Below are 14841 nucleotides of genomic sequence, written 5' to 3'. Positions count from 1 at the left end.
GGTTATGATTATTCTCCTATAATGGTCAGTATTAACTAATTAAGCCTTATTTACAGATAATGCTGTACTGTGCCCTGCACTAAAATTCCCCAATCCAAAAATGTCCCTGACTTTGAACTAGGTGCTTACGTTCAGATGTATAGGTAACATAAGCACAAAATACAGATGTTTTATCTCATGCAAGACAGCTATGTTTTTCTTTAAAAGTTTCTCTGTAATCTCTGATATATTTTATTTTTGTCTTTTTGTGAATTTTTATGCATAGAAGGGAGCACTTAAACTTTTTGCCAGCAATATGCCTTCCTTATGTTTCTTTTCTTCTAAAAGAAAACACAGAATTTCTTTTTACTCAGTCTTACAGATAATCTCAGGAGTTTATAACAGAACTGTATATCTTTTTTACCAGACCAACCTGCTATTGCTGCTAATATAGGACTAATTTAAGAGAATACAAAATCTGTAATTGAATTTTAGTATATTCATACAGTCTTTTATTTAGCATTTGTACAGGGGCACCAAGTGATTTTTTTTCAATTTTGACCGATTCGGTTAAAAGACCTTATAACTAAACTTAACGGACAGAAATTTTTAGACATGTAGAAAATTTTAAATGTATAGCAGCAGGGTTGTTTTAAAGTCCAAATACGGTAAAATTTAAAATGTGTATTTTGCATGTTTCAAGCTATTCTTACTTGAAGTATCTATGGAAACAAAGATTCTTTAGTAATTTCTGAGCTACCAGTATTAGATATGGAATCTTAAAGTTTTTTTTAACATTATTCCTGATGACTTTGTATTTTACTTATGATTGTATGATGGGAGTTAAATCTCAGGAAAGTCTTAGATCTGAGAACTTTTCTGGAGTAATTTGGCATGTTATCTAGTCAGTAGGTGAATAATCATATATAAATCTTGTTTTGCCAGTAAATTATTCCACAGTTTCATTCTGGCTAACTTGCTACCCTTTCCATCTCTTTAGTGCATTAAAGAAGGAAAACAAGAATCTGAATTTCTACCATCAGCAGGAGGAACATTTAACATCTCCATCAGTGGCGGTAAATACCTATTTCATTTTGATTTTTGACTGTTTGAAAGCAAATAGTCCCTAAGTTAAGGTTACAAATGTATTGTTGCAAGTGATGGAGGATTGAAAAAAAGAACTCGGTTATTTAGTATATGTAATCAGTCTCTTGGAGATAGAGGTTTGTTCTGACATCTATGTGATTAAAAACAGAGATAATGATCTCTGTTATTCTAGCTTAAGCAGTTGAAAAATGTGTTATTTTACCTGATTTTACTTACATACATTTCAGTATATTTCCATAGACCTCAAAAACTTGTGTTAGAAATTAATCTACTAGTAATATTCAGAAATTAGCATTGTTTTCTCCTTTGTGTGTACATGTAATAATTGATATGTATAGGATTTTTTTATTATAACAAAAACTCTATTTAATTTGAGTGTTATTATTTCCTTATTGCAGATATTGATGGTTTAATTACTCAAGCTTTGCTGACGGGTAACTTTGAAAGTGCTGTTGACCTTTGTTTACATGATAACCGCATGGCTGATGCCATTATATTGGCCATAGCAGGTGGACAAGAACTCTTGGCTCAAACCCAGAAAAAATACTTTGCAAAATCCCAAAGCAAAATTACCAGGGTAGGTTATTTTAAAAATAGATAAACTATAACATTTATCTGATTATAAAAGCAATTCATTCTTACCTACGATAATTGAAATACAGAAAACAGTAAAGAACAAAAACCTACTCATAATTCCTTGAATCAGAAATAGTTACTGTTGATAGTTTGGCATTGTTATTATTTTTATTTTTTGTACTTTGTGTATAGAACTTTTTAAATGAAAAGTACTTTTCATATTTTTAACATAGAAAAGTTAGAAGATAGAAAAATTTAAAGATAAAAAATTTAATTTTAAAATTTTAATTCTGGGTAGCCTGGGTGGCTCAGCGGTTTAGCACCGCCTTCAGCCCAGGGCATGATCCTCGAGACCCGGGATCGAGTCCCACGTCCAGCTCCCTGCATGGAGTCTGCTTCTCCCTCTGCTTGTGTTTCTGCCTCTCTCTCTGTTTTTCTCATGAATAAATAAATAAAATGTTTTTTTAAAAAAATAAATAAAAATAAAATTCTAATTTTTCAGTCAAATTGGTGCATGCTCTTTTGTAGAAGAGGTTAATGCCTGTGTTCTTCTCTAGGATTTTTATGGTTTCCTGTCTTGCGTTTAGGTCTTTCAACCATTTTGAATTTATTTTTGTTTATGGTTTGAGAAAGTGGTCTAGTGTCATTCTTCCACATGTGGCTGTCCAATTTTCCCACCACCATTTGTTGAAGAGACTAGTTTTTTCCCCATTGGATATTCTTTCTTGCTTTGTCAAAGATTAGTTGACCGTATAGTTGTAGGTTCATTTCTGGGTTTTCTGTTCTGTTCTATTGATCTCTTTGTTCTTATGCCAGTAGCATACTATCTTGATCACTACAGCTTTGTAATATAACTTGAAATCCAGAATTGTGATGCTTCCAGCTTTCCTTTTCTTTTTCAAGCTTGCTTTGGCTATTCAGAGTCTTCTGTGGTTTCATACAGATTTTAGGATTGTTGTTCTACATCTTTGGAAAATGCCCTTGGTATTTTGTTAGGGATTACATTAAATGTATAGATTGTTTTGGGTAGTGTAGATATTTTAATAATATTTGTTCTTCCAACCCATGAGAATGGAATATCTTTCCTTTTCTTTGTGTCATCTTCAGTTTTTTTCATCAGTTTTCAGAGTATAGGTCTTTTACTTCTTTGGTTAGGTTTATTCCTAGGTATCTTATCATTTTTGGTACAATTGTGAATGCGATTGACCCCTTAATTTCTCTTTCTTAATTTCTCTTTTCTCTTTTTACTGCCTCATTATTAGTATATAGAAAGGCTACAGGTTTCTCTACATTGATTTTGTATCCTATGGCTTTACTAAATTCCTCTATCAGTTCGAGCAATTCTTTAATGGAGCAATTATTTGGGTTTTCTACATAGAGTATCATGTCATCTGCAAATAGTGAAAGTTTGACTTCTTTCTTGCCGGTTTGGATGGCCTTATGTTGAGGTGTGTTCCCTCTAAACCTGCTTTGTTGAGACTTTTTATCATGAATGGATGTACTTTGGCAAATGCTTTTTTCTGCATCCTTTAAAAGGATCACATGGTTCATATGCTATCTCTTGTTGATGTGATGTATCACATTGGTTGATTTGCAAATATTGAGCCACTATTGCAACCCAGAAATAAATTCTACCTGATCATGATGAATGGTTTTTTTAAATGTATTGTTGGATTCAGTTTGCTGGTATTCTGTTGAGGATTTTTGTATCTATGTTTATCAGAGATATTGGCCCATAGTTCTTTTTTTGTGCTGTCTTTGTCTGGTTTTGGTATCAGGGTAATACTGGCCTCATAGAATGAATTTGGAAGTTTTCTGTTTTGGAGTGGTTTGAGAAGAATAGGTATTAACTCTTTTTTTTTTTTTTTCTTTTTAAGATTTTATTTATTTGAGAGAAAGTGAGTGAGAGAAGGTGCAGGAGGAGGGGCCAAGGGAGAGGGAAAAGCAGACTTCCAGCTCAGCAGGGAGTCCATCATAGGGCTCAATCCCAGAGCTCCAGGATCATGACCTGATCCGAAGGCAGATGCCCAACCAGGTGCCCCAGTATTAACTCTTCTTTAAATGTTTGGTAGAGGGATCCCTGGGTGGCTCAGCAGTTGAGCACCTGCCTTCGGCCCGGGGTGTGATCCTGGAGACCCAGGAGCAAGTCCCACGTCAGCCTCCCTGCATGGAGCCTGCTTCTCCCTCTGCCTGTGTCTCTGCCTTTCTCTCTCTCTCTCTCTCTCTCTCTCTCTCTCTCTCTCATGGGTAAATAAATAAAATCTTTAAAAAAAAAATAAAATAAATGTTTGGTAGAATTTGCCTGTAAACCCATCTGGTCCTGGACTTTTGTATTTTGGGAGTTTTTTTATTACTGATTCAATTTCATTGCTGGTTATTGGTCTGTTCAAATTTTCTATTTTCTGTTTCTTCTTGTTTCAGTTTTGGTAATTTATGTTTCTAGGTATTTACCTATTTCTTCTAGATTGTCCAGTTTGTTGGCATATAGTTTTTTTATAATCTCTTATAGGGATCCCTGGGTGGCGCAGCGGTTTGGCGCCTGCCTTTGGCCCAGGGCGCGATCCTGGAGACCCGGGATCGAATCCCACGTCGGGCTCCCGGTGCATGGAGCCTGCTTCTCCCTCTGCCTGTGTCTCTGCCTCTCTCTCTCTCTCTCTGTGACTATCATAAATAAATTAAAAAAAAAATTTTTAAAAAAAGATTATAATCTCTTATAATTGTTTGTATTTCTGTGATGTTGGTTGTTATTCTCTCTCATTTGTGATTTTATTTACTTGAGTCCTTCCTCTTTTCTTTTTGGTAAGTCTGGCTAGAGGTTTATCAGTTTTATTAATTTTTTCAAAGAACTAGCTCCTGATTTCATTGATCTATTCTAATGCTTTTTTTAGTTTCTATATAATTTATTTCTTCTCTAATCTTTATTATTTCCTTCCTTCTGCTGACTTTAAGCTTCATTTGTTCTTTTGCTAGTTTCTTTAGGTGTAAGATTAAGTCGTTGGAGATTTTTCTTGCTTCTTGCTTTTTCTTGCTTTCTTGCTGTATTGCTATATACTTCCCTCTTAGAACCACTTTGCTGCATCCCAAAGGTTTTGGACCATTGTGTTTTCATTTTCATTTGTTTCCATGTGCTTTTTTCATTCTTTTATTTCTTGGTTGACCTATTCGTTGTTTAGTAGCATGTTATTTAACCCCCACATATTTGTGATCTTTCCAGATTTTCTCTTATGGCTGTCTTCTAGTTTAATAGCACTGTGATCAGAAAAAGTATGTAGTGTGACTTCATTCTTTTTTTTTTTTTTTGAAGCCTGTTTTGTGACCAAATATATGATCTATTCTGTGTTCCATGTGCACTTGAAAAGAATATATTCTATTCTAGGATGGAATGTTCTGAATATATCTGTTAAGTCTATCTGATCCAGTGTGTCATTCAAAGCCATTGTTTCCTTGTTGATTTTCTGTTTAGATCTTCCATTGATGTAAGTAGGTTATTAAAGTCCCCTACTATTTTTGTGGAGTTTTTTTTTTAAGATTTTATTTACTTAAGAAAGCGTAAGTACACAAGCAGCAGGGAAGGGACAGAGGGAGAGTGAGAAACACTGTCTGCTGAGCAGGGAGCCCAACACAGGGCTCAATCCCAGGACCCTGAGATCATGACCTGAGCCAAAGGCAGATGCTCAACCAAGTGAGCCACCCAGGTTACCCCTATTTTTGTGTTATTATCAGTTAGTTCTTTTATGTTTGTTATTAATTGTTTTATATATTTGGGCACTCCCATGTTGGGTGCATAAATATTTACAATTGTTATATCTTCTTGTTGGATTGTCCTCTTTATTATTATATAGTGTCTCCTTTGTCTCCTGTTACAGTCTTTGTCTTAAAGTCTAGTTTGTCTGATAGAAGTATTGCTATTCCTACTTGACGTCCATTTGTGTGACAGATGTTTCTCCACCCCCTCACTTTCAATCTGCAGATGCCTTTCGGTCTAAAATGAGTCTCTTGTAAGCAGCATATAGATGGGTCTTGGTTTTTTAATCCATTCTGATACGATATGTCTTTTAATTGGAGCATTTAGCCCGTTTATATTCAAAGTAATTATTAATAGATAAGTATTTATTGCCATTTTATTACTTGTTTTATGGTTGTTTCTAGAGATTTTCTCTGATCTTTTACATTTTGCTGATTTTTTTTTTTTTAGTGATATATTTGGATCTCTTTCTTTTTATTCCTTGCATCTTTTTTAGTGGTTTTTGGTCTATCTTTACCATTAGGTTTGTATATAGCCTCTTCTGCCTATAGCAATCTGTGTGAAGTTGATATTAATTTTTAAGTTTAAACCCATTGTTTTCTCCTCTCCTCCTCATTATTTATATATATTATTATATTTTATATCCATGTATGTGTGTGTGAGAGAGAGAGTTCCTTGACTCATTTTCAAATTCTGGGATATTTAAGACAATTGGATAGTTGTTTAGTTGTATTCATGGGACCAGGTAAGCATAAAGTCCTCCTAATCCTCTGCCATCTTCCTGTTTCCAAACCTGTTTTCTTGATGAAGTTAATTCTGACTTCATATCTCACATGTTGTCAGAACATTTTTCCTGATCCATCAGACCAAGTCATGTTTTCCTGTTAAATGTTTTGATAATATCCTATACTTTTCCCTTCCAGCCTATGTATAAAATATGTTTGTTTGTTTGTTTGTTTTGAGGAAAAATAATAACCATCTTTTATGTCAGTTGGCTCAAGGTTATACTTCACTTTGCTGCTGCTTTATTCTATATGAAATACTGTGAATAGTAGTTTTGAATGATATGGTTGATTAGCCAGAGCTAATTTTTAGTAATATACCAAAGGCTTTTAATTCTCCCTTTATTTTCCCTTCTTAAGCTAATTACTGCAGTGGTAATGAAGAACTGGAAAGAAATTGTTGAGTCTTGTGACCTTAAAAATTGGAGAGAGGCTTTAGCTGCAGTATTGACTTATGCTAAACCAGATGAGTTTTCAGCCCTTTGTGGTAAGAAAATGAGGCTTATATTTATATTTATATTATGTTAATGGCATAGTATATTTTAAATAAAATTACAGCATTAGAAATTTTTGCAAACCAACTAATCACAAATAAGAAAAAGAAGTTCTCAGGTTGCCTGGATGGCTCAGCAGTTGAGCCATCTGCCTTCAGCTCAGGACGTGATCCCAGAGTTCCAGGATTGAGTCCTGCATCGGGCTCCTGCATTGAGCCTGCTTCTCCTCCCTCTGCATATGTTTCTGCCTCTCTCTGTGTCTCTCATGAATAAATAAATGAATAAATCTATAAATGAATCTAAAATAAATAAATAAATAAATAAATAAATAAATAAATAAATGTTTGATGAAATTAGTAATTATAGCATTTGAATGGAAATTACAAATTATCATTAAAGGCCATGACTAGACTGGCTAAGGAATTATACTCCTTATTTGTAACAACAGAATCTTTAGGCCACAAGTATAAAAACAACCAACCATTTGCTACCTTGAAAATATTATGAGAATATGAAAGTTATAAGGTATTAATTTTATCATCATAAGTAATTTATAGTAGTCCTGCCTACCATGTTCATTCCAAATATGCCATATTTTAGTCTACTACTTACACAAACATCAGATATGATGAAGTGGAATTAAATGTTCAGTAGGATTTTTCTGCTCAAATATTATTCCCATTTATTATTTTTTAATATAATTAATGGAAATTCTGTAGCTAGTTATATAGAACCTTGTGAAGTCATTTTTTATATACATTTAGTCATTTCCATTCTTTTAACAAATAAATATTTACTGAGCATTTATAAAACAGTGGTTTTTTTTCTCTGCTACTCATTGGTTGTGAAGTTTAATTCATACTTTTGTAAATACTATTGGCCTACTTACAACTTCATATATAGATTGCTTTAATCTTTTAATAAGTATAAGTATATATAAGTATATAAGTATAATCTTATTTTGTTTTCCTCTTGATCTCTAGATCTTTTGGGAACCAGGCTTGAAAGTGAAGGTGATAGCCTCCTGCAGACTCAGGCATGTCTCTGCTATATTTGTGCAGGGAATGTAGAGAAACTGGTTGCATGTTGGACTAAAGCTCAAGATGGAAGCAATCCGTTGTCCCTTCAGGTTAGTATCTTTGAAACAAAATGTGTTTCCTTTCTAGTGTTGTCTTTCACCTTACTTATATTCTAGGAATTGGTTTGTTCCAGAAGTTCACTGCTTTTACCATAGTTCTCTATGTTTTAGAAGTTCTTTTGCTGGGTAATTTATGTGTCTTGGTAGCTATGTAAACAGAGGGGCAAAGTATGAGATGATGGAATAGTAAAATGGGGTCATAACTGTTTGTGAAATCAGGGTTATAATTTGGTAGTTTACTGAGGGAAGTAGGTAGCAAGAACATGAAAACAGCTCTAGGGGCAGCCCCAGTGGCTTAGCGGTTTGGCGCCGCCTTCAGCCCAGGGCGTGATCCTGGGGACCAGGGATCGAGTCCCATGTCGGACTCCCTGCGTGGAGCCTGCTTCTCCCTCTGCCCGTGTCTCTGCCCCCCCCCCCAATTAATTAATTAATTAATTAATTAAATTTTTTTTAAAAAACAGCCCTAGAATTTACTTCTTTTTCCTCGTGCTTCTCTTTTGCTGCCCGTGGTGATCCTATCTGCCTTGGGCAAGGAAAGAAGCAATATGGGGTAAATGAATGAGAGGCATCCCCAGTACCAATAGAGAATAGATTAAGATATTCACGGTTAAAGGAAAAAGAAAGTAGAGGTAAATAGAAGTCCATGTAGCACTAAAACTTGGGCAAGAGAGGAAGTAAAGAAATATGGGGACTCCTTTCAAGTACTGAGTAACTATATATTTAGTTTTTTTTTTTTTTTTTTTTTTTAAGCATTTAATCAGCAGAGTCTCATTTCATTCAAGTGTATTTCTTTTTCTCTCTGGAAAGAAATTTTCTCAGTAGAGTAGTAACTTTAAAGATCACTCCATTGAAATTAAAAATCTGGTAGGAAATCAAGGCTTTCCTTCTAAGCGCTTGTGAGAAAAAACATTTGTTTCACACTTCTGGATCTGTGTACCTCTGAAGGGCAGATAGGTAGGATATTCTTGTGCTTAGTACTTTAAGCTCCCCATTGTTGAAATAATTGGTATTGAAGAGCAATATGAGAAACTTTGGGTTGAAATAGTAAGCTCATTAGAGGTCACCTCATAGTACCTACTGTTTTTATAGTGTAAGTAGTATGATGCTTTTAGTCACAGTTCGTTTTATACCTACCGGAACCTAGCCTCTGCCTTCAGATGATCTGCCTATCACTTGCACTTTTGATATTTGCCTACTTCAGCTCACAAGACAAGTATCTGGAAGTTTAAGGACATTTAGGAGAAGGTGGTAACCTATGCGCTATCCATGAGTAGGAGACCTTCTCCTCCTTACTTTTTCAGTTTACCTAAGTCGTGGTGAGCTGTTGCAGATGTTTTTTAAAAAGAGGATAATATGATGTACTTTTGATAGGTTTTAGAAACCTTAGTATAACTCTTTATACTTTCCTGTTTTCTTTTATACACATTTTGGTATCTGTCTGGTTCTCCTTTTTTCTTTCTTTTTCTCATTTAGGATCTTATTGAGAAAGTTGTCATCCTGCGAAAAGCTGTGCAACTCACCCAAGCTATGGACACCAATACTGTAGGTGTTCTTTTGGCTGAGAAGATGAGTCAGTATGCCAATTTGTTGGCAGCCCAAGGCAGTATTGCTGCAGCCTTGGCTTTTCTTCCTGAAAACACCAACCAGGTAATTAGAATTGACCATTTCTCTTCTTTTAATGTGTGAATAAGGTGATTCTGATAGGTAGCACTCAGTATTAAACATAAACATATGGTAGGCAGAATGTTTTGGAACAGTTGAATTTCTGTCCTATGACTATAGGTGAATGTTACTGACAATTAATTGTTCAAGGATCAGTTTAGGTGTAGCCAGACTGTATCAGAAAAATAGGATACTCTTGTTGGTATGATAGATCCCTCAGTATTAAGGGGCATAGTATTTGAGGAAAATAAATGAGAAAAGGACCAACTTTTTGTTTCTTAAGTCAAATGCTGATTCTTAATACAAGATTTTTTGTAGGAATGTTCTGTGTTGAAAAGCTATAAATATTAATACTTAACCAAACAAAGGGCTTGTTTTAAAATGTCATGCTAAACATAGATGTTAGTGAAGAAGTCCATTCTATACCATTCCAGTCTCATATTGTGTGTGTGTGTGTGTGTGTGTGTGTGTGTGTGTGTGTGTGTGTGTTAGGGGAAAGAATGGGTGGGGAGGGGCAGAAGGAGAGAGGAAGAGAATCTTAAGCAGGCTCCATGCCCGGTGTGGAGCCTGACATGGGGCTCCGTCCCACAACTCTTAAGATCATGACCTGAGCTGAAATCAAGAGTCAAACACTTAACCAACTGAGCCACCCAGGAGCCCTGGGACAAGTATATTTTTAAAGTACTCAAAGCAGAGAGAATTATATTTCTAATTTAGTATCCTTATTTAGTGTCCATTAAAATGGCTTTCTCGGGATCCCTGGGTGGCGCAGCGGTTTGGCGCCTGCCTTTGGCCCAGGGCGCGATCCTGGAGACCCGGGATCGAATCCCACATCGGGCTCCCGGTGCATGGAGCCTGCTTCTGTCTCTGCCTCTCTCTATCTCTCTGTGACTATCATAAATAAATAAAAAAATTAAAAAAAAAAAAAATAATAAAATAAAATGGCTTTCTCAATACAGTGGAATTCAGTAAGTGACTGACTATACAGTGATGCACACAATTGCCAGGATTCTTTTCCTGAGAGAGTTTGAATACAGACAAGTAAACATAGGATTCCAAAAGTGCTACATACTGTGATAGAGTAGGGCTGTGGAAGCACAGAAGAGGGCAACCTAAATTTAATAAGGGGTATGGGTGGAAATCAGGGTGGGATTTGAGGACAATTTCCTCAAGGGTAATTGAGGGTATTTATATCTGTATTGTGTATCTGACAGAGCTTAATATTGAGCCTTGAAGATACTTTCTTATTTCTGTACTTTTTATTATAAATTTTATTTTGTTTTTAATGAATTTTTTTAGTTGATTGTTTTCAGTATTTTGTCTGTTCTAGGGAATTATCAATAAATTTCCTTTAGTAATTTCATTGAGTAAAAATACTTATATCTGTGTTCCAGGATTATGGAGGTATGACTCTCTAGTTGGTTTTGAACATACTTATATGTCATATCTTTCTAAATTGTTTATGAGAATATTAGGTAGAATAGAAACATAGACTTTATGATGACTTTAGCATAATAGTTTTATTCTGTTTTACTTAAGACCCTGTTGAGTTATAAGACCCCTTATTTTAAGAGTAACTTAATCTAAAACCTTTAGATCTTCTAGCCTTAGGATCAAACTCTTCATTTTCAATACTTTATAGCCATTTTCTATACAGTATTCTTCATGTTTCTTTGGACTTTTTTTTTTTTTAATTCATTCATGAAATTCACAGAGAGAAGCAGAGACATAGGGAGAGGGAGAAGCAGGCTCCCTGTGGTGAGCCTGATGCGGGACTCCATCCCAGGACCCCAGGATCACGACTTGAGCCAAAGGCAGACACTCAACCACTGAGCCACCCAGGCATCTCTTCTTTGGACTTTTAAAGAACATTCCTTAAATGTTTAAGTGAAGTTGCTTTTATGTATCTCAGTAGACCCTTAGTATTTTCTAGGGAGTATGTTCTGACATTTTGTGATATCATTATAATATCTAATCTTCCTCCCTAATAGACAATAAAGTATACCTAAAAGTTTAAATGACAGCTTTAAACCTATAATAAATTTTTTTTTTTTAAGATTTTTACCCATTTATTCATAGAGACACAGAGAAAGAAGCGGAAACACAGGCAGAGGGAGAAGTAGGCTCCATGCAGGGAGCCTGATGTGGGACCCTCAGGCCCTGGGGCTGAAGGTGGCGCTAAACCGCTGAGCCACCCGGGGTCCCCATAAACCTATAGTAAATTTTTAGAAATGTATGATTTTTAAAGATATTAGAATCTATTCTTGCCAAAATATTTTAACATTACTTTTTTTTGTTTGTTAATACCTAGAACATGTATGTGGTCAACTCACACTTATTGATTTATATAATGATAGATCTCTCTCTCTCTCTCTCTTTTTTTTTTTTTTTTTTAATTTTCCTTTCCTCTTCAGATCGCCATTTTCCCATCACCATCTTTAGCAGTTGATTCCTTTGGGGAGCCTTTTTTCTCTATAAAGAAACAAAGTTGTATTTTTAAACTACTTTTATGATTTATAAGCATTATTCGACTGCCTAAAAACAGAAAAGAGCAGAGATGTTAAGTAACATTGATCTTGTGTATTACTATGTGGTGGGCATAATTCAAATTCCTGCCTCAGTTAAATGACAAGTGTAACTGTATCATGGACCTTTGGTATCAATCTTGAATATCAGAAACTGATGTGCCAGGGTCTATTATATAGGACATAGCGTATGAACAAGGAGCATATGACTGATTAAGCTTACTTGAAGAAAAGCAACATGCTGTCATATAGTTGGGTGAATTCTAACATTTTGCTTTATTTTCTCCCATTGCTTGTTATAGCCAAATATTGTACAGCTTCGTGACAGGCTTTGTAGAGCACAAGGACAACCTGTACCAGGACAGGAATCACCTAAAATTCCTTATGAGAGGCAGCAGTTGCCCAAGGGCAGGCCTGGACCAATGGCTGGCCACACACAGATGCCAAGAGTTCCAGCTCAACAATATTATCCCCATGTGAGTGATATGGTCCAGATAAAGTAGGAATATTTGTATATTTCTATTCAGATTGGTAGTTTTAGTTATATTGGGTAAGAGACCTTAATCTGCTATAATAAAACTAGATAACATATTGTTTTAGTAGTTTCTCTTTATATTCTTGGAAGTGGTATTTATGGTCTATTTTTTTTTTAATCATCACTTTAATCTGGTCAAAAAGATTATATTTTAAATATAAATTAATTTAAACTCTCTGTGGAGATTTCTCCTTATTTCTCATCACTCAAACTTCCCTTACACATGTACATCTATTCTTGAAACTACTACAATTTGATTCATCCAACAAACTGTAACTAAAGTAGTGGGAACAACTTTTTGGGTGATTTGGTTAATATTATAAAACATTCTTAGAAAAAATACTCTTTTTTTTAATATTCTATTCCAGATCATTATTCTAGGTTTACTGTGTCTTCTATCTGCATAATAAAGAGTGTTCAGAATACAAGTTATTTGGACAACTTAGATATTAGAGAATGACCAAAGGTATATGAAGTTGTAGGTCATGGGGACTGTGAAGATAATTAAATATTTTTATTAATTAATTTAATTTAAAATTACTAAATGTTTAGTGACATAAAATGTGACATCTTACTGTCTTTTACTATTTCATGTAGAAACTTAAATATCTGGATCCCCAGATAGCCATCATGTTCTTAAGTAAAAAGTCCATTTTCATAAGTAATCAATGGTCTTCACTGATAACAAAGTTAACCCATTTTTAAATACAACCAAAGCTGTTTAAATACAACACAGTTAGCCCATTTTAAAATACAATAGGTTATTTTAAAAGTGAATTAATTAAATACAACAGATTACTGATAGAATTGACAAGGCCTTTTTTATTTTTCACTGCAGCAAAAGTAAATATAAAATCATAAAACTAAAAAAAAATCAGTATGTATGCTTTTGTCTCTTGTACTTTTGATTAATACTTAATCAGAATAGATTACATTTGAATTTAACTATTCTCTTTTTTTCCTTTGACAATTGTTTATTGGGAATTTACCAGGAGTGCCTGTCTTTATTCTACCTATTTGTTTATTGGTAAACAGAACAGATGAAGTTCCCTACTCTTGTGGAATTTCCACTACTTTTAAAAAGTCTGTGACATAGGGCAAAGCAGGCAATGGCTAGAAAAACTGAGAAGCAGAGAGGTCAAGTGACAAGCCAGAGTTTTAAGACTTAGAGCTTGAATTTCTTAGAATTGCATGACTAGTTAATGGCCAACATGGTGTTAGAACTCCGAAGCACCTTTTTAATTCAATCATGCTGTCTCTCAGGGTACTGAAGTGGGACACCCTCTACATTGGGAAAAGAGAATAATTATCCTTTATGTCGTTGGGTTTATCTCTCTTTCTGGGAAGATGTAAAAACATTGAAAGACTTTTGTTATACTTTGATCTAGCAGTCTCCTGCTTTAAGAAAAGAAAAACAAATTCAGTAACAAATTAAGCAGTGATTTTTCTTCATTAAAGCTTATCTTATGTTGACTGGGGACAGTGACTTGTACTTTTTTTTTTTTAATAATTTATTTATTCATGAGAGACACAGAGAGAGAGAGGCAGAGACACAGGCAGAGGGAGAAGCGGGTTCCGTGCAAGGAGGCCGACATGGGACTCAATCCTGGGTCTCCAGGATTGCGCCCTGGGCTGAAGGCGGCGCTAAACCGCTGAGCCACCCAGGCTGCCCAGTGGCTTGTAGTTTTAAAGGAATATTTACAGGTAGGAGTAAAGGGGTGAAAGGGAGACCAGATTAGTAGAAATTCCACTTGGAGTTTCTGTGAAAATTCACTTGACAAAAAAAGCCATTTTTGATGGCTTAAAATTTTTTTTTTGAAAATCTCAGGACTCCAGGGTAAGCAACATGATGTAGTATAGCAAACACTGGCCTAGGAATTAGGAGGCCTGATTCAGCCCTAACAGAGTCACCAGCTAGTTATATGGACCACAGCAAGCTGCTTCATTTCTCTGGGTTGGTTTTCTCAATGGTAAAAGGTGGGAATTAGACTGGTTGGTCTCTAATATTCTCTGATTATATGTTTCTAAGCCTCATATGGGACTAATATGATTTTTGTGGCTCTATTAAAATCTAGAAAGGGGAGCTTCTAGCAATGTTTATAGATCTAATAGTAGCATGAATACTATTAATGCTTCAAAATCACTTATTTACCCAATTACCTTTTCCCCCCCCCCCAATGTCTTCTTTCCTTACCTACTTACAGGAACTAGCCCTTTCCCCTTAATTCTTGACACTTGAATGGCATTTTTTTTTCTGCTTTGAGTTAGGTTTTCATATTGATTTTTCTCCTGCGTCCC

At 35.1% G+C, this 14841-nt stretch overlaps 1 protein-coding gene across 11 annotated transcripts in view; it reads left to right on the top strand.

Annotated features, from left to right (window-relative positions):
- Positions 1–14841, top strand: part of SEC31A (SEC31 homolog A, COPII coat complex component) — a 77006-nt gene that overhangs the window by 36854 nt on the left and 25311 nt on the right. For all 11 annotated transcript variants that reach the window (XM_041758709.1, XM_041758716.1, XM_041758714.1 and 8 more), the window contains 6 exons: positions 980–1055; positions 1485–1663; positions 6550–6676; positions 7667–7812; positions 9295–9468; positions 12311–12484. In XM_041758709.1, the coding sequence (XP_041614643.1) occupies positions 980–1055; positions 1485–1663; positions 6550–6676; positions 7667–7812; positions 9295–9468; positions 12311–12484 (876 nt within the window). The remainder of the gene's footprint in view (positions 1–979; positions 1056–1484; positions 1664–6549; positions 6677–7666; positions 7813–9294; positions 9469–12310; positions 12485–14841) is intronic.

The sequence above is a fragment of the Vulpes lagopus genome, chromosome 6 (genome assembly GCF_018345385.1).
Source record: "Vulpes lagopus strain Blue_001 chromosome 6, ASM1834538v1, whole genome shotgun sequence".
NCBI lineage: Eukaryota > Metazoa > Chordata > Mammalia > Carnivora > Canidae > Vulpes > Vulpes lagopus.
The sequence above is the reverse complement of the archived record's forward strand: the minus strand, read 5'-3'. Positions and strand labels throughout refer to the sequence as shown.